This window comes from Siphateles boraxobius, unplaced genomic scaffold (assembly GCF_051911475.1).
Source record: "Siphateles boraxobius isolate OS27281-9 unplaced genomic scaffold, OSU_SipBor_1 8, whole genome shotgun sequence".
In the NCBI taxonomy this organism is placed as follows: domain Eukaryota; kingdom Metazoa; phylum Chordata; class Actinopteri; order Cypriniformes; family Leuciscidae; genus Siphateles; species Siphateles boraxobius.
This window is the reverse complement of record NW_027509208.1, coordinates 302,512-329,039: the sequence shown is the minus strand read 5'-3', so window position 1 is coordinate 329,039 and position 26,528 is coordinate 302,512. Positions and strand designations below refer to the sequence as shown.

The following is a 26,528-nucleotide window of genomic DNA, read 5'->3' as shown; positions in this document are numbered from 1 at the left end:
GACCAGGGGTGTGAGCCCAGAGGGTATACAGGTGGAAATAGAGACTGAGGAATGGCAAATTGACCTATGGCTAAGCCACGCCCCCAAACGCGATGAGCCAATCACAGTGCGCATAGCTAACCCAATACACTCAGACATTCTCTGCTTCCACATCCATTGAAATGCATTGCAGTTATTCAGTTTTCATTCGTTTTTATATGTTTTTTCTTGTCATTTGAAGTTTAAAATGGTCAAACGGTGTGCATGGGGTACATGTAACTCCGACACTAGGTATACCGAGAGGCTGGGAGACGGTGTGTATTTTTTACCCTTTAACCCGTAAAGACACGTGACATCGATGTGACATGTAATGTCTCAGCAGCGTCTATAGTTTGCTTATGAGCTGCAATTTCTCTCTCCAGAAACCACGCTTGTGCATTTTTTTTCTCTGATTCGATCATAAACTAGCCGATTACGTATCGTTTCACACTGGCAAACGATCCCGGCTTCAGCGCCATCATTACGACACGGCATTGATTACGGCTTTTTTTCACACAGCGCGCGTTCCGGGACTGAACATGGCAATGTTACTAGGTCCCCAACCTGGCATCGATCCCGGCATCGATCCCGGGGTCCTGTTTCCCGGGACAACACGCTGTGTGAAAGGGGCTCTACAGACGCCCGTCGCCGCTGCATTTCCTAGGCCTCCTGTGCCAGTGATGTCACTCTGCTCCGTCGGTCACCCCTCAGTTGACGGCAGCCTTCACTACACCTTAGCTCCTCCCTCCCTCTGGGTCTGTGCCTATAGACGGATACCATCATATCCGCTGGGGTCTCCTTGTCCGTCTGTCACCATTCCTCCACCGCCTGCCATCACCATCCCTTCGCCATCTACTGTTACCATCCCTGAACCATTTCCACGCCCTCCTTCTAAGCCTCCTCCTTCTCCTCACCAAGTCGCGAGGTTGTGCCTTCTCGGGAGGGAACATCAAGCAGTTCACATGATTTTAATATAACCACATTCTGATAAAAATCTGATTATTCTTGTGCATGTAAACACAGTCAGTGCGACAGATCCAGAACATGTGGCACAGTTCTAATGAGTGTATACGTTTCAGGCTTACTGCATCTGACTAAAGAAAAACAAGAGGTGGTCTCAGTACTGACAACTTGACAAGTTCTTACTATATAAAGCAAAAGACAAGAAACCAAAGGTGACAAAAAAGCAGAGATACGAGATTGTTTGCTCATTTGTATCAATAACATTGCATGCAGAGTTTTAGTCTGCAGTGTTTTTTTGTGTGTTTTTTCTTTTTTTTGCATACATCTGTTTAACCAAAGAGTACAAATTTACTTTCATAGCTCACATTTCACTGGTGAAATACTGGACACACATACTTAAGAAGAACTGAATTGAATGTCACTTGCGAATCTTTGCTTGTTAACATACTAAATATCCATTTATCAGCAGAAAGGTGAATCAAAATGATCTTGGTCAAACAAAGCTGGATTTCTGTTGTTTCATAGCACTCATTTACAACAGATCCTTTTATTCATCAAATTATCTACAGATCAAAACCCCATAATAATAGAATATACATTTAATAATAATTTAATCATTTCAATTTGATAAATGACACAAATTAAAATCCCTACGTAAAATCATATATTTCTTCAGGTAGCTAAATGACAATGTTATTTGTCATAATAATGTTTCTTTGATGTTCCTTTCAACACAGTTCTCAAAAAACCCAGACACAAAACATGAGGGTTATCATGTTTAAAATAGCCTGATCTGAAAAACTCCAGATTTTCCCTGTCTGTTCAGCCTCCAGAGCTTGGAGGTGTTTGACAGAGCCTGTGCAACAGATTTATGGCAGAAATATGAACAGCTGTTGGAGTTTAATTTATTTTTTGCCGCTTGGCTGGCTGCTTTCTTTCTTTGTCCAGTATTGGCCCAACCATGTTCTAGGACTGTAGCTAAGGAGTTTTCTTTTTCTTTTTTTATTTTCCAAATGATGACGTTAGTAAGTGTTCTTTTTCCAGTCATATTTGATCTACATTTAAATCTGGTTAATTCTGAAAATATAACAACTACATAATGCATTTTTAATATCCTTTGAAATAAACAATTTAGGAAAAGCCCTCCAGTCAAACACTTTTCCTGGCACTATAAAAACTGCTCTGTGAAACATTCGACCGATTCAAAGAAGATGTGAGGCACAACAGGTAGGCTACTGATATCTTAAATGTTCCATGACAATAAAATTAAGACATTCCTCAGTGGACACTGCAGAAACCAATAAACCATTCAAATCTCTTAATACCACATACAGGGGCGCTTTTGTCAAACCTTCTGCACAGAGTGAAAGAAAATGAGGAAAAATTATTATTAGACCCATATTTCTTCTACCAGCTAAGATTAATATATAAATAAATACTGTTGCGATTTTAGCTTTAATTACAGTTATTTTTGCTGCCTGGAAAGAAAAAAGCAATTCTTCCAAGCAATTGCAAATTAAGCTTGACCTTTAGAACAAGCCCTGGTGTTTCACAGTCAATGAACTAATTGCTCTGCATGTGTAATGGGGCACAGAGAAAAAGAACAGTGGAAGAGCAAGAAAGAGAGAGATGGAGAGAGAAATAGTGAGACTTACACAACCAGGCATACAAACGATCTAACACGTGCACACACGCACACACGCACGCACACACACACACACACACACACACACACACACACACACACACACACACACACACACACACACACACACACACACACACACACACACACACACACACACAAATCAAGGCTGATTACCATTCATTTGTTTAGCACACACTCGATCAGCTAAGATCCCACAGAAAAGACAAATCACCAATGAGATGTCTTTCATTTCTCATTTGTTTCTCCTAGACAGCAATGGGATTAAATGGAGAAGCCTGCTTCTCAAATGTGTCTTTTGAGAAAAGAAAGCAGTAATCTAATTTGCCTTCTCTAGGGTTCGTTTACACGACAATGATGTACTCAGAACAGAAAAGTTTTTCAATTGCGTTTTTTAAGTGGTTCACGTACAGACGGCAACATTGTCACAACGATCCGTGAAAACGATTAAAAATGCTGTATTCTGCTATCAGGCCAGTAGTTGGCGACGTCACTGCGCACCTATAGACAGAACACATAATACATATGCATATGACATCACTGTTCCCTTTCAAGGGAACTTCGAGCTGCGTCAAACGCTGCGGGAACGCCCCTGCGTTGTGCGTCATGAAGCACGTATGGAATCAGCCCAATGGAGAGATGAAACGTCATAGGCGGGTGACGTCATCGACCAGGAAACTATAAAGCACCCCAAAAACACAAGCGCATTAGCTTCTGTGCTTTCAGTCGCGCTACATGTGAATCTGTCCCTGTGTGATATTGTCTGTCTTACATACCCTGCACCACACAAACAATTTATCCCTATATATATATATATTGAGAGATTATGGCGGACGAACAGCAGTTTAGAAAGTGTGTTCCTCCCTGCTCGCGTTATTTAACGAGCGGGGATACACATGATCTTTGTGTTGTTTGTTTGGGAGTTCAGCATGCCCAGTTTGCTCTCGAGGGAGCAGACTGTGAGCATTGCGAGCGTTTGCCGTTAAGGACGCTCCGCTCCCGCCGGTCGCTCTTTGAGGAGAGCGGTTCGGTGCGCGCTCCCCGCGGTTCGGGTCCCGCTTCTGCCGAGGCAGAGCGGCGGCGCTTATCGTGGGGATCGCAGATGGATCTCACAGCGGGGTTTGAGACGGGCTCTGCCTTATCTCTCCCTTCACCTGTGAGATCCAGTGCCTCAGTCCCGGGTTCGGAAGCACGCGCTGCGGTTTCTTCCGCTCGGGCTGAGGCACCAATGCTATCCAGTTCTGAGGAACTTGATGTTGTTAGTGTTGAGGGAGATGTGGAGGATTCGCCACCCCACACTCCTGAGAGTGATGAGCTTATGGAGGTGTTAACAAGAGCTGTTGAAAAACTTAATATTGAATGGCCAGTGACTAGACAGGAGTCTGTTTCTAAATCAAAGTTGGATGAGAGATTTTTGCCGTCACGTGTGCAGCCTCCACGCCGGTGCCTGCCGTTTTTCCATGATCTCCACACCGAGGTGTCGAAATCATGGAGAAAACCGGTGTCATATAGAGTGTTTAGTCCCCAGACTTCAACATACGCTAATATTATGGGAGCCAAGGCTCATGGTTATGGTGCGTTGCCTCGTGTGGAAGAGACGCTTGCGAGCCATCTCTCCCCCGAAGCAGCATCATCTTTTAAGGCACCGGCATTACCCACCAAGCCTTTAAGAAACACTTCGGCTTTGGTGGGTAAAGCATATTCGGCAGCAGGTCAGGCTGCGTCATGTCTGCATACTATGTCAATCTTGCAGGCATACCAGGCTGATCTGCTAAGGGACATGAGTGAGAGTGAGGAGGTCAGTACTGACGTAGTTCGCGAACTGCGTCAGGCTGCTGATTTATCCCTGCGTGCCACCAGAGAATCGGCCAAATTAATGGGTCGTTCTATGGCAGCTCTGGTGGCCGCAGAAAGACATTTGTGGTTAAATCAGACTAATATTAAAGAGAGAGAAAAAGCTTTTCTTTTAGATGCTCCTCTTTCTCCCATGGGGTTGTTTGGTGATGCTGTGAATTCAGTTATCGATAAATTCCAAGAAGAAAAGAAACAAACTGCAGCTTTTAAAAAGTTTCTTCCCCTTAAAGTTCATGTCCCTGGGGCTGCTGGGCGGGAGCAGCCCCGGCCGTCTTCGAGCTCATCACATAGAGCGCAGCAGAGGCAGAGTGTCGCGTCTCGTGCTCCCCCTGCTGGACAGTGGGCTCAGCCGCGACACTCTCAGCCGAAGCCTTCTCCCAGTAGAACTGATCTGAGGACAGTTATATTGGCTAAGAAGGCTTCGGCTAAGAAGAAGTCCTGACGCCAAGCCGTTCAGGATGCTGAGGGTGGTCCCCACCGAGGCGGAAAGGTGTTCACCTCTTTTTACGGTGCCCATTCCTCCTCGGTGCCCTCAGGGGCTCGTTCTGCCAACCCCGCCTTTATGCCGGGGCACAGACGATCCCAGCGAGCGCTTTCCCGAGGGACGCTCGCTCCCTCTGAGGAGGGTCTCAGAGCGGTCAGACCAGTTGTTCCCTGCCGGTGCGCCGTTACAGGGCGCTGCGTCTGCTGCTCAAGTTACACCAGAGGCCAGTCTCGAGAGGCTGGTACCCTTAGTAGAATTTCTGGCAGAGTGGAAAAGCCTTCCAAAAATATCTCATTGGGTCCTGCAGACAGTAGAAAAGGGTTATGCTATCCAGTTCAGGTGTCGTCCACCAAAATTCAGAGGGGTTCTGCACACAGTGGTGGGCCCCGAGCAGGCTCTGGTATTGGAACAAGAGGTGAAAACGCTCCTTCAAAAAGAGGCTATAGAACGGGTTCCTCCTCCCAGTTTGGAGTCAGGTTATTACAGCCGATATTTCATCGTTCCAAAGAAGGATGGGGGGTTGCGTCCAATTTTAGACCTGCGCATATTGAATCGCTCGGTAGGGAAGCTAAAATTCAAGATGCTCACTATCAAGCAGATCGTGTCTCAAATCAGGTCCGAGGACTGGTTTGTCACGATAGATCTGAAGGACGCATACTTCCATGTGTCCATCCTTCCACAACACAGGAAGTTCCTGAGGTTCGCCTTCGGGGGCGAGGCGTACCAGTACAGGGTTCTTCCGTTTGGCCTAGCTTTATCTCCCCGCACTTTCACGAAATGCATGGATGCAGCACTAGTGCCTCTGAGGCTTCAGGGCATTCGTATTCTCAATTACATCGACGATTGGTTGATTTTAGCTCAGACCGAGCAGATGGCGGTTCGGCATCGAGATGTCGTCCTCGCTCATATCAGAAAGTTGGGGTTGAGGCTGAACGCAAAGAAAAGTGTATTATCTCCTTCCCAGAAGACCACTTTTCTGGGTGTCGTTTGGGATTCGGTATCGATGCGGGCGCGACTCTCTCCGACCCGCATCGCTTCGATTCTCTCAGCTGTGAAACAAGTGAAGCTAGGCCAGCTACTCACTGTCAAGCAGTTTCAGAGACTGTTGGGTCTGATGGCAGCAGCGTCCAACGTTATACCTTGCGGCCTGTTGTACATGAGACCGCTACAGTGGTGGCTCAGGACCAAGGGATTCTCCCCGAGGGGAAATCCGCTCCGCACGTTCAAAGTCACGCGGCGCTGCCTTCGTGCTCTGGTCATGTGGAGAGAAACTTGGTTCCTATCCAAAGGTCCTGTGCTGGGGGCTCTTTGTCGTCGCATAACGCTAACGACGGATGCTTCCCTCACAGGGTGGGGGGCGGTCATGAGTGGTCGCCCAGCCCAAGGTCTGTGGCAGGATCATCATCTTTCGTGGCACATAAATTGTCTAGAGATGTTGGCTGTGTTTCAGGCTCTGAAACACTTCCTAACAGACCTGAGAGGCCATCATGTGTTAGTTCAATCAGACAACACGTCGGTGGTCTCTTATATAAATCATCAGGGGGGCCTGCGGTCTCGCCGGCTTTACAAGTTGGCCCGTCAGATCCTCCTGTGGTCCCAAGGGAAGCTACTATCTCTGAGAGCAATGTATCTCCCTGGGTATTTGAATGTGGTAGCAGACTCCCTGTCGAGGCAGGGGCCGAGGCCAGGGGAATGGAGACTCCACCCCGAGGTGGTGGAGCTCCTTTGGTTGAGTTTCGGTCGCGCCGAGGTGGACCTATTCGCTTCCAAGGAGACCACTCATTGTCATCGGTGGTTCTCCATCACTCTTCCAGCCCCCCTGGGGTTGGATGCTATGGTGCAGCCGTGGCCGAGGTCACGTCTGTACGCCTTTCCCCCGATTGCTCTGTTACCAGGAGTTCTGGAGAGGGTCCGCCGGGACGGGGTCAGTCTACTACTAGTAGCCCCGTTCTGGCCGGCCCGAGTATGGTTTGCGGACCTGATTTCTCTCCTGGACGGTTCTCCTTTGGAGCTCCCGGTCAGGAGGGATCTACTCTCCCAGGCGGGGGGCACGATACTTCACCCCCGCCCAGAATTGTGGAAACTGTGGGCTTGGCCTCTGAGGGGGCCCAGCTCATAGACTCCGGTCTCTCAACCGAGGTTGTTGAGACCATTCTTAACTCCAGAGCTCCATCCACGAGGAAGCTTTATGCCTTGAAGTGGAAACTTTTCACTTCTTGGTGTGGAGAACACCTGCAGGACCCAGTTAACTGCCCAGTGGGTGCAGTGCTGGAATTCCTGCAGGAGCGCTTCTCCACAGGGTTATCCCCCTCCACACTAAAGGTGTATGTGGCGGCACTAGCTGCTTACCACGTCCCTTTCAGTGGAGTTTCTCTTGGGAGACACCCGCTTATAACTCGTTTCCTCCGTGGCACTTTGAGGCTGAGGCCAGCAGTTCGTACGAGGGTGCCGACTTGGGATCTGGCCATTGTATTAGAAGGTCTTTCCCTAGCTCCTTTTGAACCTATCGAAGAAGTTCCCGAGAAGTTTCTCACTTTTAAGACTATCTTTTTGCTTGCTATCTCTTCACTAAAAAGAATCGGAGATTTGCAGGCTCTGTCGGTTTCACCCTCGTGCCTGGAATTTGCACCTGGCATGGTTAAAGCTTTTCTGCATCCTAGACCAGGTTACGTTCCTAAGGTTCCTACTAATATTGTTAGACCTACGGTTCTGCAGGCTTTCTGTCCTCCTCCATTTATGTCATCGGACCAGGAGAAACTTAATTCACTCTGCCCTGTTAGACGCTTATGTCCACAGAGCTGCCCTGTGGAGGAAATCAGAACAACTTTTTGTATGTTTCGGGCCACCCAGGAAAGGGTGTCCGGCGTCTAAACAGAGAATGAGCAAGTGGGTGGTTGAGGCTATCTCACTTGCTTATGAGTCGGCTGGCCAGCCTTCACCTTTGGTTGTCCGAGCTCACTCTACCAGGAGTATGGCTGCTTCTAAAGCTCTTTTGTCGGGGGTTTCCCTGAGTGATGTTTGTGATGCGGCTGGATGGTCTTCACCGCATACTTTTATTAAGTTCTATGACCTAGACTTAAGCTCTACCCCTGGGGCACAGGTGCTCTCGTCCTCTGTGCGCTAGTCTCACATGACGGTCATTTGGTCCTATGGCGACGTGGGTATTCGCGTTCCCGCAGCGTTTGACGCAGCTCGAAGTTCCCTTGAAAGGGAACGTCTCGGTTACGTATGTAACCCTAGTTCCCTGATAGGGAACGAGACGCTGCGTCGCTCCGCCATACTCCCGGCACTCCCGTTAGCGCTTCCTTCAAGCCTATCAGAAGCTAATGCGCTTGTGTTTTTGGGGTGCTTTATAGTTTCCTGGTCGATGACGTCACCCGCCTATGACGTTTCATCTCTCCATTGGGCTGATTCCATACGTGCTTCATGACGCACAACGCAGGGGCGTTCCCGCAGCGTTTGACGCAGCGTCTCGTTCCCTATCAGGGAACTAGGGTTACATACGTAACCGAGACGTTTTCACAAATTTGCATTTCAGTAGTTTACAGAGAGGCGGTAACGTTATCTTGCACTTTGAAACCCGTTTTCAAAAGTTTGTGTTTTCAGGCCCCCAAAACACAGTTGTTGTGTAAATGAATGGCCAAAACACATACATTTTTTTTTTGTTGAAAACAGAGTTTTACGCCCCTCAGAGTTTGGGCTGTTTTGGACGCTCAAATAACTTAACTACAATAGAGCAATAATTGAGGAATACAATTATTAATTTGGCTATAAACATGGTGTCCAATTCAGTGTTGTTGTTGTTAACTAAAACTATTAAGAGTTCTTTTCAGAAATTGAAACAAAGGTGCAATAAAATTAATTAAATATAATAGTACTTGTAGTGCTGTTAGTTGAAATTTAAAACTAAAACTAAAATAAAACTGAATATAAATATTAATAAAACAACTAACAAAATTACTTATTTAAATACATTTGAATTAAAATCAAACTAAAACTCATTTCAAAAATGACCATCTCTAATCCCAGCTGGAAGAAATTATACAAACAATATGACTATATAAAACCCCACCACACTACAACTGCTGAAACCATTTGAATGTATATTACTAAATTAGTTCCATCTCAAACAAATGCATCCATTTGACAAAAATTTAACTCTACAAAATACCAAATCAACAATAATTTCATACAGCCACCATACACGGCACACGTTTAATATAGGTTCAATTAGATCACCTTAATCACACTTCTTGATCCGTCCACACAGAGGTCAACAGCTCCTCTAAAAGCCTCATTCTGAATACTTGTATTAGAATTAAATAATCGAACTAGCCCATTGTAATTTCAGTCACACATCTCCTTAAAAGTTCAAATGCGTGGGAGTATTAAAATTTGCTATTAACATTTCACTGCGTTGGTTGAGTGATGGCCGTCCGACGCAGGTTACACCACGAGAGGATGGTGATCAGCGAGTCTTCTGTGAAACAAAGGACGCTTGGTTGGAGTGAATCAGATGTGAAGGTTTATCAAAGACTACGAAAGCCAGATTCATTTCCCCACTTCTACTTTCAGAAGAATAAAGCTTTGCAAAATGTGAAAAGACATCCTTGTGTGATCACCTAATGCCCCTGCATTTTCAACAAAGCACTGTTGCTTTTGAGACACTTGAGTCAAGGTACATGCCTGCACTTCCTTCAAGATTAAACTCTGAGAACACAAAGTGATTTTTTTACTGCTTATGCTCTCTAAACCTCTATGGTCTGCAGTGGTGAACACACATTTCAAATGTTCAAATTTCACTCTGTTCAAATGTTGCCTCCCCAGGGATTCTGCTTTATGCAGCTTCCTGTTTTTACCACCCAGCTTCCTGGTCCCCATGCGAGGGATGGGTGGTCTGGGGCTTGGATTGCATACTGAGCCTTTGGTGCCTGTTTTAGTCTCAAGCTGCTGACACATCTCACTCTGAGTGGCTGAAAGCATGTTGGGAAATGACAAGTGGTAGCCTGTACATCCACTGGTGAAGCCCTGACAAATCACTCCATCCTTTCCTCAACGGATAAAGCATGGCATGCAGACTTCTCAGCATGCATGACTTTCCAGACTGGTTTATGTTGGTTAGTGCTGTAACTGTAATGGAAAAACACTACAAAATAACTACACTCTCAGAAAAAAAGGTTCAAAAGTTTTTACCTTTGTACCTAAAGAGTGCATATTAGTCCCTCAAAGGTACATATTGGTACCAAAAGTGTACATATTAGTACCTAAATGGTACATATTAGAACCCCTTTGAAGGGTACTGTCCCAGTGACAGCTTTTTTTTCTGAGAGTGTACAGTAAAAACTTGCTAATTGGTTAACTGCAAGATAACATGCATGTAGAGAATTTTTTTGAATCAGTTTAAGTTAAAATTGTATATATATATATATAATATAACTATAAAAAAGGGGATTATAAGTTTATGAATTACCATAATTTACTGTTTAAATATATAACACTCAAGAAGAAAATTTGTAACTATGATCAAATGTACACTATCATTTACAAATTTGGAGTCAGTATTTTTTTTAAATATTATTTATGAAATTAACACTTTTTCAGCAATGATGCATTAAATTGATCCAAAGCTACTATACAATTTTTTTCAACATTGATGATAATAATAAATGTTTATTGAGCCCCAAAGCAACAAGTGAGAATTATTTATGAAGCATCTTGTAACACTGAAGATGGAAGAAATGACACACAAATAAGTTACATTTTTTAATTATATATTACAATAGAAAACAGTTATTTTAAATTGTAATAATATTTCACAATATTGCCGTTTTACTATATTTTTGATTAATAGGAGTAGTTCACTTTATAATGAAAATTAGCCCATGATTTACTCACCCTCAAACATAGGTGTATATGACTTTCTTCTTTCAGACGAATACAGTCGGAGTAATATTAATAAATGTCCTGGCTCTTCCAAGCTTGATAATGGCAGTGGATTGCAACCATCAGATTGAAGCTCAAAAAAGTGCATCCATCCATCCATCCATCATCCATCATCCATCCATCCATCATCCATCCATGCATCATCCATCCATCCATCCATCCATCCATCCATCCATCCATCCATCCTCCATCCATCCATCCATCCATCCATCCATCATCCATCCATCCATCCATCCATCCATCCATCCATCCATCCATCCTCCATCCATCATCCATCCATCCATCCTCCATCCATCCATCATCCATCCATCCATCCATCCATCCATCCATCCATCCATCATCCATCCATCCATCCATCCATCCATCATCCATCCTTCCATCATCCATCATCCATCCATCATCCATCCATCCATCCATCCTCCATCCATCCATCATCCATCATCCATCATCCATCATCCATGCATCCATCCATCCATCCATCCATCCATCCTCCATCCATCCATCATCCATCATCCATCCATCATCCATCCATCCATCATCCATCATCCATCATCCATCCATCCATCCATCCATCCACCATCCATCCATCCATCCATCCATCATAAACAAACTCCAAACGGCTCCGGGGGGTGCAAACGAAAACTCACAAACGATGAGTTTGTGTAAGAAAAATATTCATACTTAAAACTTTATAAAGTAAAATAACTAGCTTCCGGCCAAACGAACATACAGATCTGACTTAAGTGTAAAGCACAACTTAAACTTATGCGAGTAATGTGACGCACTGCTGATATTTACGCTACGCCATGACATTATAAGTTGTAATACGTCAATATTTTTCTTACACAAACCCATCGCTTTGCTTCAGTAGGCCTTTATTAACACACAGGAGCCGTTTGGAGTTCATTTATAATGGATGGATGCACTTTTTGAGCTTCAATCTGTTGGTTGCAATCCACTGCCATAATCAAGCTTAGAAGAGCCAGGACATTTATTAATATAACTTCAATTGTATTCGTCTGAAAGAAGAGGATGGCTTGAGGTTGAGTAAATCATGGGCTAATTTTCATTTTAAAGTGAACTACTCCTTTAAATAAATCCAGCCCTGGTGAGCAGAAGAGACTTCTTTAAAAAAAACCTACACAATCTTAACAACCCTAAGTAAATACATTTTTGAAAAATATGAGTCATATGAGCCATATATAAACTATAATCAGATGTGATGAATCACACCCGTTTTTAGTTAATTTTTGCAACAAAAAAATGTAAGTAAAAATATTTCAGTATAAAATATTTTAATATAAATGTATTTTTAGCAAATACTTAAAATACCAAAAGTAAATATGTGCTATATATATATATATTTTTTTTGTAAGTAGAAATGTGATGTGTGCTGGTTAAGCCAGTAAAGAAGCTTGTTGGGAGCACCAGCACAAATATATTTACTTAAAAAGCAATCCAAAATACTAATTAAAGAAAATAAATTGCAGTGTTGGCCTGAATGTTAAATTCCTCATGGCTTCAAACAACAACAAAGTATATGCATAACTATGAATATGATAATACGCATCAGTTTAGTACTCATTTCAATGCTCATTTCATAGTTCAGGTATTCCCAAACAACTGCCAATAGTGCGTTGAGTATTATCACTTATGACTCAACCCTGCTGAAATACAACATCTGATTGTCTGTGTGGGTGAATAATGGGAGCGTATTCTCTGCTCTAAGGAGATCTGTGGGTTTTTCAGAGAATGTGTGTGTTTGTTTGTTTTGCGCTGAGCGACATTGAGGATGACACGCTTACTTCACAAAGAGCGCAACGGGACCCGAACCGAGGCCCCCTGCCGAGACGTGATTGATGGCAGTAGCTTCAAAATCCACAGAAAAGAATCTTTAATGAACAGACTTTCCCTCAAGATCACTGCCAAACGACGAATGGACATAATGACGAACTAAACTCGGAGAACTGCAGCAAACAATGAGAACAGTTTGGCTCTCAAAAGCAAGCTGATCAGGATGAGTGCTACACCGTGTGAACGGTGGCCCCGTGTGCGAGTGAGGCCAGATCTAAATGTAGTCTCAACAAATGAACTGACAGTGTGGAAAAGTGAGTTCTCCATCTCAGACACGGAGGCAAGACCCCCTGCGCACAAAGCGAACGTCTGAATGGCGCATTAGTGTCACTCCGATCTTAATGGAACATTGAAAGGGGAATTTTCATTGTCATTTTTAATAACACAGGAAGCCTTTAGAGCTCAATGTTCATCAGAAATAAGATTGGGCTGTCACCCTGTTTTCTCCCTTCACATTTACCCAGAACCGCTCCAAATCCTATGATGTCTAAATGAGAGCTTTGTGGCTTTTAGTCCATGTGTGTGAACTAAAAATTCACTTTTAGCACACTTTTAGTCTTTCTATTCTATATGGGAAAATAAACTAAAAATATTGATGACTCTAAATCACGAGTCCTTCAATTTCTTCCTATTGCACTAGGAAATACATCAATGAAGGAAAGAAAACTGCACTTGTCAAGCCATTATATTTGATATTAAACTATGTCTAACCTATTTAGAAGGTTGTATTTGAACAGAAAATCGTTATTTATCATTAAATTTGCGCACTTGTAGCAACATGTGTCCCAAGGCAAGAATTAGACTTCAGAAACAACAGGGTTCAAATTGCTTTAAGTTATTTAGCACATCATTAGACTAAATTAAATATAATAAAATTTGTAAAATTCAAGACCAGTGATGTAATGTTACAAAATATTTATATATCAAATACATGCTGTTCTATCACACTTTCTATTCATCAAAGAATCCTGAACAAAATATATCACAGTTTCCATAAAAATATCAAGAAGCACAACTGTTTTTAACACTGACTATAATAAAAATGTTTCTTGAGCAGCCAATCAACATATTAGAATGATTTCTGAAGGATCATGTGACACTAGTAATGATGCTAAAAATCCAGCTTTGCCGTCACAGGAATATGAAACATTTATATTAAAAATGAAAAAAACAGTTTAAACTGTAATAATATTTAACAATATCACTGTTTTACTGTATTTTTAAAAATAAATAAATGAAGCCTTGGTGAGCATAAATATTAAACAATATATATATATATATATATATATATATATATATATATATATATATATATATATATATAAAACCAACACCAAGCTATAACGCAAACCTTAACTACTAACTGCATATTCACTTTACTAAACAATACAAGTAACAAACAATTTATATACATGAAAAAAAATACATCTCTATTTTTACCCCACACAACTCCCCCATTCTCATTAAAATAAGCTTGTGGTTTCCACTTTAAAATCCAGTAACAAATAAAGTGAGTATTGTAAAACTCATAGACCATATCATTTTCTTTCTTATGAGGGAAATAAGTGTTGTGTTCACAGTGCCGCGTTCTGTGAGGCAAACAATTATCTATATGAGCTTTACTGTCAGCCAATGAACCGCATTAGAGCGGGCAGCTCGCACAGGTGTAGCCCGAACTCACCTGCGCCCCAAACACCTTCCCAAGCATCTCCTCTCTCCAGGCCAAGTGGCAGTGATGTGTCCTGATGGGGAATGATAGCCTTATTGAGCCACTGGATGGGCTCAAAGTCATTTGTTTTTCAGAAGCCAGGGCTGACAGGCCCAGCTTTTCCCCACCAGCTCCCACTGAAACTGACTATAAATCACCTTATCACTTTCACCCCCTGACAGTTTTTCAGACTTCCAACATTTTACTGAATATGAGGAATTGGAGTATGTTGACAGGCTGGGCATTTTAAGCTGCCTTCTTTGTAAGGGGGAAATAAACCCACGGCGGCGGTTCTATGGATTAAGCTGTTATTTTGACAGTAAAATCAACAGCTCCACATCAACTGTGAAATACTAATATAATACTTATAATACTTATATTATTCATGCTACCTGGCAAACATGTTAGTTTTTTGAATTTGCATTGGGAAGCTATGGAGAATAATGTCACAGTCACACTAATGCTCAATAAGACTTTTTAATGTTTTTGAAAGAAGTCTCGTCTGCGAACCAAAAATACAGTAAAAACTTTTTTTGTGTGAAATATTATTACACTTTTAAACAACAAAGTTTGCTATTTTAATATTTTAATGTAATTTACTCCTGTGATTCTTGTGAATTTTCAGCATCATTACTCCAGTATTTAGTCTCACATGATCCTTCAGAAACATTCTGATTTGCTGCTCAAGAAACATTTCTTAATATCAATATTGAAACAGTTATACTAAACCGTGATACATTTTCTTTCAGGGTTCTTTGATGAATAGAACATTCAAAAGAACAGCATTTATTTGAAAATGAATAGACCGAGAAGCAAAACTGTGTAAAAAAAAAATGATATCACAATATGAACGAATTTGCCTTCGAGTTTTGTGAAGAATGCTTGACACAGTCTGAACAATATCTAATATTTTATCTTTTTCCCTAAAACTTAGCTTTGCTAAGCTTTGAGAGTTTGCATGTATAGACAATGTTAAATAGTCAACATGAATGCAGGTAGCTCATAATATACAACAGCGCTCACTAAACTAGAACCTAAGCAGCAAGGCAAGCATGCAATCTATCCTCAGGGATGGGGTAGTGGTAATGGGAGCGTCTTTCAGATTGCAAAGCGCGGTGCAATCTGCAACTCTCGTCTCTCGCCAGACTGTCTGTGTTTGCGTATAAACTAGTGGACTGGATGGATGCTGCTGTGCTATTTGCTTTGGCCACCTCCTCAAAATCTCAGCTGTCACTTTTGCTCAACACCACTATCCTCAAATAATGGCTCCCAAATCCCATTCCAAACATGCACATGTGGACTTGCAGATAGGCGGGTGGGGTTGTGACCGACAATAAACTCCTGAATATTCACATTAAGATTTATAAAAAATATATGGATAAACAGGAAATGCTTGCACACATACATTGGGCCCACTACCTCAAATGTCAGTCATTCTTTGTATTTTTCCTCATTGCTATTAACCTAACCTAAATTGAGGTGGGTGATATTTTTTTGTTTTTTAAATTAACCTCTTATGCTCACCAAGGCTGTATTTATTTGTGCCAAAATACTATTAGAATGAAAAATAACTGTCTTCTCTTTAAATATATTTTAAAATGTAATTTATTCCTGTGATGCAAAGCTGAAGTTTCATCATCATTACTCCAGTTTTCAGTGTCACATGATCCTTCAGAAATCATTCTAATATGCTGATTTGCTGCTCAAGAAAAATTTCTTATTATTATCCATGTTGAAAACAGTTGAGCTGCTTAATATTTTGTGGAATGTTTTTTCAGGATTCTTTGATGAATAGAAACTTTAAAAGAAGTCCGGACTGGCTACTGATTTGGCCCACTATCTTGCTTTTAATTATTTTTATTTTATATTATTGCCTGGCCAATGTACACAAAGTGATAATTGAAGAATTCGGCATTTGATAATAAATCAACAATAAATCATGAAACTGTTAGTCTTAACTAGCAATGCTATGATTGGGCTCACGTCCACGTTGCGCCTCAGCTAAATGGATTTGAACAGAGTAATCAATGAAAGGGACTCTATAGTAATTCTACTTTATTTGTATGAATTATAGTTTTGTTAAATCTTGGGTATTTAAATGAACCTAGGGGTAAATAACACATGGGAAACACATGAGTCGACCATTCTCTGGAATGTGTTTTCATGATAATCGAATGTACCCAGTTTTATCTTTAATTTTAGTATTACCACAGATTAGCTTATAATGCTAGTGTATAGGGCATAGAATAAGTAAAAATAAAAATCGCTAGTTAATACCACTAACAAGGCTCTAAATAGCCCCACACTAACACGCTAGCATAATGAGGGTCTCTACCTGCAAGCCGAAGCATTGAGAACTTTTTAAGTGAACAGACAGTTTAATAAGAAGATACTTTATAAAGACAGTACACTTCGTGTATAGAGAACGGTCGACCCGGTACCAATGTGTTATTTACCCCTAGGCTCATTTTTGGCCGGAATTGTCCTTTAAGTCATTCTAAGATTAAAAAAAAAAAAAAAATAGATTCTGTGCAAAGAAATTTCAATGAAGTGGTTGTTTTGCAAGAGAGTTTGGGGAGGGTCGTCAGAGTACTGGCAACCTGTTAGAAGTGCCGGTACGCAAGAAAAAAAGAGGGTAAGCAACAAATTAAAATATACTTTGAGATATATAAAAAATATACTGTTTACAAAGCTTGTCAAAAGGCATTCTGGAACTGCAGTCTACATAAACATGCAACGCTGCCTTAGAATGTGAAGGCAGAACAATTAATTTTGAATCTTTTGGAGCGGTTTCCGGATCAAAACTGCTCTTAAAATGCTGTCGCCGTTGGCAGCTCACTAGGTTTTTGCGATGGATCTTACGTACCCATTCCTGCACCTTTACTTCCTACTCATATAAGTAACAGAGCGAATCTTGACTAATATTGAGTCCTGTGTGACCTAAAAAAACGAGAGACAGGGAATTGTCTCTTGTATTTATCTTCATTTGTTTCTGTGTGATTTAAATCTAATTGCCTGTGCTGGTCTCAACGGATTCGCTGCTGCTTAAACACATTACACCCACATTAATAAATCATGAACTGCACTGTCACGAGGAAATAAATTATGCTAAATAATATCCTATAACTTTTCTAACTAATTAAAGTTGCGTTGATGACTTAGGGAGTGAATTCTGTGAGGCGGATCCACAAACTTCATTTGTTAGCCTCTTCAAGTTCTCTCTTTTCCAAAGGAGACCGTGAAGACATCAAGGATACCGAAGTGACTTTCTTCTCCAGCTGACAACAAATGACAAGATCCCTTGTGGGATGTGAAGCTCTGCGAATTCTCCAGTTAAAAAACGAAGAGGGCGTCTAACAGCAATGAAGACTCACACAGAGCCTCTCGAGAGGGTTGTGGAGGCTCTCGATTTTTCCCACAAAGCTGTAGCTGTGACAGGCTGCCAGCCCCTCTGACAACGAGTTTCAGAAAGACACATCAGGACTGCCAATCCAGTGGACCAACAGCAGCGAAGCCGCAGCACATCAGCTGGCCTTCTCTTTATAGACTTGTTCAGTAAACGCTAAAAAGAACTGAAAAGGAACTGATCACTATAAATAGTTTTAAAGGGTGGTTGAATATGATTTCACTTTTTAAACTTTAGTCAGTGTGTAATGTTGCTGTTTGAGCATAAACAACATCTGCAAAGTTGCGATGCTCAAAGTTCAAAGCAATGGGAGATATTTTCTTTTACAGAAATCGCTTTTTAGGGACTACAACGGCTGGTAGGGACTACAATGAGCTTCTTCATGGGTTAAGCCATGTTTATACTCGACGCGTCCGCACGAGCGCGAGTCTCTGCTGACTGCGCGCTCACCTCCCCAAACGGACGAGGCGTTTATACTTGATGCGCTCGCCGTAGTGCTATTCTGTGAAACGACAGGGGGCGACTCGGAGTAATTCTCCTCTAAACCACCAGGAATCAGCAGTGAAGAAGTAGTTTGCAGTTTATTAGTTGTTTATTAATTGCTGAAATTCATATAAAAATGAGTAATAAATGCAGTAGGTTTATTGTACTTTCACTGCATGTAAACTAGTAAAACAACTGAAGCCTTATTGAAGAGTGTTTAAACCTTAATTTCATCAGCAGGGCTTACTTCTGCTATTGTAGGCTTATTTTGTAAATGTAAGCAGTTACTTTAGACAATAGCAAACTGGGTGCTTAATGCAAATGTGTTCCTATTCACAAAATGAAAGGCTTTTATGGTCGCCAATGCAAATGTCTCTATGTGTATAGAAGGATCATAAACATGCTGGTACAGACGTACCAGCTCGGACAAAGTCACCTCGAAGTCGTTCATCTTCAGATGCGGCGCCGCGCACGATGTTACAAAAAGTGCCGTGCACACCGCCAGGCGAAATGGGGTCACCCAACGCGCACGACCACCCACACCGCAATGACGTCATTTTTGCCGCACCTTTGCCCTCGTGCGGACGTGTCGAGTATAAACAAGGCTTTAGTGACATCACTAACCCTAAAATTTACATAAACACCACCCCCGGGAACGAGATTTATAGATTATCATGACAGAATATGCTAATCAATGACTAGAAAATAGTTAACTCCACATCAGCTACATAAATTCATCAACTAACCATTCAGAAATGTCCTGTTGCATTTTACATGCTGTCACTTCTTCTTGAGTCTCTCCATCTTTGTCCGACACTGGTTTGAGCATAAAAGGCTAAAAGTTTTTGAGATTTTTAATGTGTGTCTGTGTTAGGTAATCAGAGCTGTTAACACATGAGCTCTTGAAGCTCCGCCCTCTGTGCTGGGAGCAGCAGCTCATTTGAATTTAAAGGGACACACACAAAAACGGCGCGTTTTTCCTCACTTTCCTAAAAAACACTTAAACAGTGTTTTAACATGCTATAAAAAATATCTGTGGGGTATTTTGAGCAAAAACTTTACACTCTGTGGACATCAGAGACTTATTTCACATCTTGTGAAAAAGACATTATACAGTAGGACCCCTTTAAAGGGATAGTCCTTCACAAAATGAAAGTTCTGTTGTTATTTAATCACCCTCAAAAGAAGATTTTTTTTGTTGTCCATAAAAACAAAAGTCAAGGTGGTCCAATGTTCTTTGGACCAGAGTTGTTATTGTTGACTTAAAAATCATTTTTGTCAAATGACTTAAATCTCAAATAAAGTAAAAAAAAAAAAAAAAAAAAAAAAAAAAAAAATTATATATATATATAAGACGAACAACTTAAACTTAAAAAACTAACAAAAATTAGATAGGCAACTACCTGAAATAAAGCTGTACTAAAAAAAGTTTAAAAAAAATAAATAAAAAAATAGTCCTGGTCCGCTTTTAACACCGAACCTAAAGGCATAGGGATACATTCACAACTTGATTGGTCGGTTTTTATGACGTACATTTTCAGATGGAACTTACTGAACATCCAAAACAATGTTGTGTGCTGGGCTAAATGTGCTCATTGTATGCCTATATATGATGGCATTTTGATCAGCTGAGAACTCGTGAAGAGCTTATAAAATGTGTAAAGGAGTCAAAAAAAGAAAAAAATCAGCTTCAAGGAGATGCGGTTCTGGTGCCTGTACTGAATTGTGATGGACAACATTGGGACTATGACAAGAAAAAAACAGGTATGCTTGAGTATTCTGTCCTTCTTATCATCATGTCCCGTGTTTGGATCGTTTACATGTCTTTGGTCCATGTTGCATTAATATTTAATTCGAACTGCACTAGAGTTTCTTTGGTGTGCACCAGGATTTGGATGGCAGCGTTCATATTTATTCAAATTAACATAACAGCATTAACATAGCAATTGCACCAATCGAACCAAACATGCCAAGTGTGAATACACTTTTTTTAAAATAAAGTTAAAATGAAAATTGAATACATAAAAATAAAAGATAATTCAAAATATTAAATTACATAATACTAAAATTATACTAAATATAATACATTCTAACAGATTTGGAATGGCATGAGGGTCATGCTGAATTTTTTTATTTGGGTAAACTAACCCTTTAAACGAAGCAAGAAATTAAATATTCATGAAACAAAAAGGAGAGGGAAATTTCATAATTCGCTCAGCAACATCTCTATTGTGATTGGAGTCTCCCGTGAGGAACAATATATGTGAGTTGAAGCGACACATTTTTAAATCATTCACTTTCAATAGAGGTTGCATCTATTTTCTATTCTATTCTCACAACAGACACTGGCCTTAATGAACTGGATTTAATGAACAATATTCCATAAATTATTCCACTTTCGATAAATCCTCAACCACATCTCTCTACCGGCCTATTTTATTTAATTTTATTACATTTTCCTCACTTCTAATTCAATTTAACATCACTAACTGTGTGTTTTGTTTTTAACTAAGACTCAAATGGAATGCAAGGTGCAACTAAAGAATATCCAGATACAAGAAATATGTCAAAGCAAGGTGATGGTCGCTTGGCCTCCTCATCAAAAAGGACAAAAGTGGAAAAAAAGAAGAACTAAACTGAGTTGTATAACAAGGAATCTACCCTAAAATAATCTATCCTGCTCTTGGATCTGCTATCCTGATCTTGTAAGCCATGACTTCACTAATATAAAAACCTTGATGTGTGACACATCAGAACCTGATGGCATGAGAGGCTATAACAGAGAAATGATAGCTGAAGCCGGCGATCCGTCTGACATCTTTGACACCCTAGCTTGCAAAGCAGATCTAAAGTGAAATGTTCATTCTGTCATCTGAGATGCTTGATAAGATTGCACGTTAATGACATATCAACCAGAAGACCAGATTGACTGCCAGACATTTCTAGGTGATTTAGAGATTAAAAGGATCAATCTCCATTACAGATCTGTGCCCAAGGAAAGGAGTGCAGACATTTGCGTTTTTATCATCAGCAATACACTACATCACTTCTGTCCACCTTATACCTGGAAACACTTTTTGTGAAAACAATCTTTTGACCAATGCTGTCATACACATATTCTCTGCAGACTAATGCACACTGTACGATGTTTTATTTGGCTGTCTGAGACAAATTTTGCAAATCCTAAGAGTCCTCTTATCCTAGGCTAAAATCTACAGTATTTGATCGCTAGTTTGACATGATCGCCGACAGAAATAAATGACCACTGTGATCAAGTTTTACCTCAGATGAAATTCTGGCAGTGTCAGAAGATTTGACGCACAGTCCAGCAGTGTGACTTCTCCTACGACAACCGGCAAATCAAATATCATGAGCGCAGAAACTAATGACACAATTAGTGCGACAACAACAAACCACCGCTTTCTCCAACCACATCAACATTAACACTAGAGATTGTTTTTCTTTGCTAGCCACCATTTCAATCGCGCATGTAATGCAGCTCGTAGTCACAGAACGTGTCACGGATTAATAATGGTAAACTCTGTTTGAGTTTTCGAACGTGCATCTGTTTTTTTTACGTTTTTTGTACAGTCTGACATTAATGACAACTGAGATCCTTCAGTGTGACATGGCTTACAATGGGGGTCATGTTCATACAGTCTGACAAGCGAAGCGATGGGTTTTTGTAAGAAAAATATCCATATTTAAAACTTTATAAACTACAATCACTGGTTTCCGGCAATGGCCATACGCACGTTCACGATAGAGCCGAGTTCCGGTAGAAGGCTGACCTCTAAATATTAAAATTTGTCTTACAAAAACCCATCGCTTCGCTTCAGAAGGCATTTATTAACTCACTGAGGTCGTATGGATTACTTTTAAGATGGATGGATGTGCTTTTTGGACCTTCAGAAACTAAAAAGGGGAAAATTGAGGGGACACTTAAGGGGACACTATTCAATGCAAAGCTGGGAAGAGCCAGGATATTATTTATTATAGCTTGGTTAAAAGAAGAAAGTCATATAGACCTAGGGTGGCTTGAGGGTGAGTAAATGATGGGACACTTTTTGGGTAGCGAATAGCGATAATCTATGGCCTGCAATTACAGACCGTCGCTTCCTGACCAGTGGCCTGAAGTGCCTATATAAAAGCTTGCACTGACACTGAACTGAAGCAGCTGATGATAAATAGAAATCTAAATAAAAGTAGGGGTCTGCTCTGCTGACATTGAACCAAAAGAGCATTCAGGATAAAAATGTAAAGGTCTCCATGGATCTAATAATCAAGTTTCGTGGCTGGTTTCACATGTAATTGGGTACAGTATTTGAAATTTTAAGAACATATTTGCTCGCTATTTCTACACACATGAGCAGACGATGGACTATTTAATAATTTATTATTAGCTGAAATGAAGGAGGCAAAGATGGGAAAATAGAGGGGAAAGGAAAAAACTATATACAAGAATTAGATGTTTACAGTTTTGGAAGAATAAGTGCGCTTGTCTGTGCAAAACTAACCGCTAAGATGCTAGAGTGTTGTAGATGGGCACCAAGACATCGCAGTTGCTAAGGTGTTCTGAGTGGTTGTAATTACGTTGCTATGTATCAGGTTGCTAAGGTGTTCTGATTGGTTGTCACTGCGTTGTCATGCAGTGGCTAAGGTGTTCTGAGTGGTCGTGGGGGCAGATGTGGTTGTGGGGGCATTCTGAGTGATTGTCATTGTGTTGCTACTTATGTGGTTGCTAAGGTGTTCTGAGTAGTTGTTATTGTGTTGCTATGCAGTTGCTGGGATGTTCTGAGTGGTTGTTATTGCGTTGCTATGCGGTTACTGGGGTGTTCTGTGTGGTTGTCAGTGTGTTGCTACGTATGCAGTTGCTAAGGTGTTCTGAGTGGATGTTATTGCGTTGCCATGCGGTTGCTTGAATGTTCTGAATGGTTGTCATTATGTTGCTATGGGGTTGCTGAAGTTTTCTGAGTGGTTGTTAATGCATTGATATGCAATTGCTGGTATCTCGATATTTTACACTTAAAAAACAACTAAATGGAGTGCAACAGGGATATAAAAGTTAGAATTTCTTAAAGTTGGCAAGCCGTTTAAAAACAACAACAGTCATGGCAGCCAAGACAACCAAAGACGTCTATCTGAATGTGTATAAGAGCATGCTAATTGATGCACCACCGCTTAACTCTTTCCCCGCCATTGACATATTTTTCTGGCAATCCATGTTTTCACTGTTATATAGGGGGTGCTGTTATACATCTTCTTAAAGAGTACACAATCCCCGAATTCAAAATCAAGCGAAGAAGAAGCTTAGAAGATTGCTTACGCACATGTAAGCTACTGCGATCATCAAACATTCAATTTCATTTAAATCAAAACTGCCTAATGTTACAGAATGAATTGTCGAACCCATAAAGAGATATAGGACTGCGCAAGCTTTGTTGATGGACTGGATTTACTCAATCTACATTCAAGTGTTGATAAAAAAATGCATGAAGCTAGAATAGTTTTTTCACAATGTCCTTTCTTTTGATGTATTTAATGTCAAACAACAAAATATTCTGGGGGCCATTAAAGTTTTGTGAAAATGATAAAAAATGCTGGCACTGACTCGCAACTTAAAAAAAACAAACAAAAAAAAACAGGAAGGCAAAGAGTTAAAATATCAAAACTATAAAAATGATATAAGTACAATACGAGCAAAGAAAGAAAGATACTATAAAAAAAAATCTAGATTGAGTTGTTAATCTCACTAGGCAAACTGACCCCAGCTCTAGAAAGGATTTTAATGTAGACTCAGCTGTGACTCTGAAATACTGATAAAAGAACCAATACATGTCTTTCCTGACCTAATACTAATGCAGGTTGATGATCTGTAACATATTCCTTAAAAAAAAAGCCACTTTCAAATTCATGAACAACACTTAGTAAAATGCTTACAGAGCTTAGACATAAACAGAAAACACTGATACCCAGGCTGAGGGATTATACAGTGCAAAAGAAGTACAAGATCAGATGTTAGCCTACCTTTGATAGGTCACCCACTTCCAAATAGAAACAGATGATGAAGACATTCCAGGCGACCCACAGCACCAACCAAACCGCATACTGTAAAAGAGACAAGAACATGGTGTTTTTGCTTGCATATGTGTGATTAATTGGCGTAAGTGGGATATTTTCTCTGTAATTAATTCTCCAATGTGTGTTCCTTAAAACATTCTGCCTCCACAAATCTAGAATCTGCCAAAGAAGCAATACGGGCAGGCGATGCAATTCACAGTGGAAGCAAGAGCCCTGTGTGGGAGTTTGTGAGGGTGGCTCGTTCCCCGTTTCATGAGTTTAACGCTTATCGAAATAGAGGGATGTGATAATGAAACGATGAAACGTATTCCCCAGCAAAATTGTAAACGTCGCAGGGGGGGTGTCTCTTAAAATTAAGTAATTTTTTGTTAAATAAACACAGGTCTCATCCCGTTTCGCATCATTAGGGAATGCAGCAAACTGCTATTATGTTAAACGAATTTGTTCAAAAGACGAGAGTAGCGCGGGGGGCTGAATTTGCTCATGAGCATTAGCAGCTGATTAAAATGTGAGATGTACGCCGCGTGAGAACTCAGAGGTCTGTTAGGCAGGCAGTGATCTTTAGATAAAATAACACTTATCTGATCCAATTGAAAGTGAGACAGGTGAGTACAAATGAAATACTGAGCGAGGGGAAATGCAAAATCAATCTGAATTACCTGATGGGACTTGAGCGGAAAAACTCGGCCTTTAACGCTTGAAAATGAGCAGTTAGCGACATGCATTTCGAGTAGCTCCCCAAAAGTGGCTCTAATAGATAAATCAATATGAACTTAGCTTTGATAAAAATGAGCATGTGCAAAGACACTTCAACCTCCCGTTACAAATGTACTACCTCTCTGCTAGGATTGTGCATCATTCAGAATTGAACTAAGAATGACTGCTAAATTTTTAATCCAATGCCTGAATTTAAACTGGGCTACATCATGTAGAATTTGAATGCAAAAAATCTGAATTAAAATTCAAAGAAATTCATATCACTAATTTTTAACTAGGAAAGCAAAGATAGTCAGACTTTGTATGTTGGCTTGTTAAAATCTCTGTTTTTAAAAATGCAACTGTGCAGGTGTTTATGAAGACTGAACTATAGAGCAATTCACATATATATATATATATATATATATATATACAGTAGATAGATAGATAGATAGATAGATAGATAGATAGATAGATAGATAGATAGATAGATAGATAGATAGATAGATAGATAGATAGATCTATTAGCATTTCTTTAAATTGCAATTCAGAGAATTTATTTTCCTGTCATTACCATTCAACTATGGGGAGTGACCAATTCTGTTGAAATCCCAACTCATCAAGATCCTGATCTGTAACAGTGTTTGGCAAGCCACTCAAAATTATAGCTAGCTAAGTTACCAACCCAGCGCTCTACCGATAAATTATCAAAGCTATGCTGAAAGCTATTATTTAGAGAAGATAGCTAGTTAGCTAAAAGCTACATGTCTAACTACATTTACTACATTAACTACATTTAATACTTCATATTTTTGAATATGCATGGAATAATATAAATAGTCATATAAAATTTTATCTAATATATATTTATTCATTTGCTAATTGGTTGGTTTCTCCACAACCAACAAATGGACACACATTTGATTAAAAAAAATTTAATTTGTAAGGGAAAATGTAATTTGTAATTTTAAAAATAAGTTTGTCGATGCTACCCAGCAATAAAATAAAAAAGCTTTGATAATGAAAAGCTAAATTACTTAAAAACTGACAATACTGAGAAAAATAGTTAAAGAGGAACTTGGCAACTCAAGCCTTTTCTTCACTGATTTTCACTTTTGTTGTCGAATGTTTTCTCAACGAGCTCCTACAGCTTTGAGGCGTATATTTCACAACACTGTCGTAAAAAAACTCACTTGCGGCCCCTCCTCCCCCCTTCTCCCGCTGCTCATCTGCATTTGTTTTTATCGGAGCCGGCCAACTTTATCGTGTGGAGCTCTGTCTACCGAAGTGGGTAATACATCATACACAGTATCATATGGCGTGTGTGTTTATCTCGAATTGGCGTAAAGCAGTTTGTGTTTCTCGCTCGTTC

At 40.4% G+C, this 26,528-nt stretch overlaps 1 protein-coding gene across 1 annotated transcript in view; it reads right to left on the bottom strand.

Moving 5' to 3' along the window:
- The window catches only part of nkain2 (sodium/potassium transporting ATPase interacting 2), a 185,534-nt gene that overhangs the window by 95,677 nt on the left and 63,329 nt on the right, over positions 1-26,528 (bottom strand). The window contains exon 3 of the mRNA XM_077219870.1: positions 24,407-24,487. Within this exon, the coding sequence (XP_077075985.1) occupies positions 24,407-24,487 (81 nt within the window). The remainder of the gene's footprint in view (positions 1-24,406; positions 24,488-26,528) is intronic.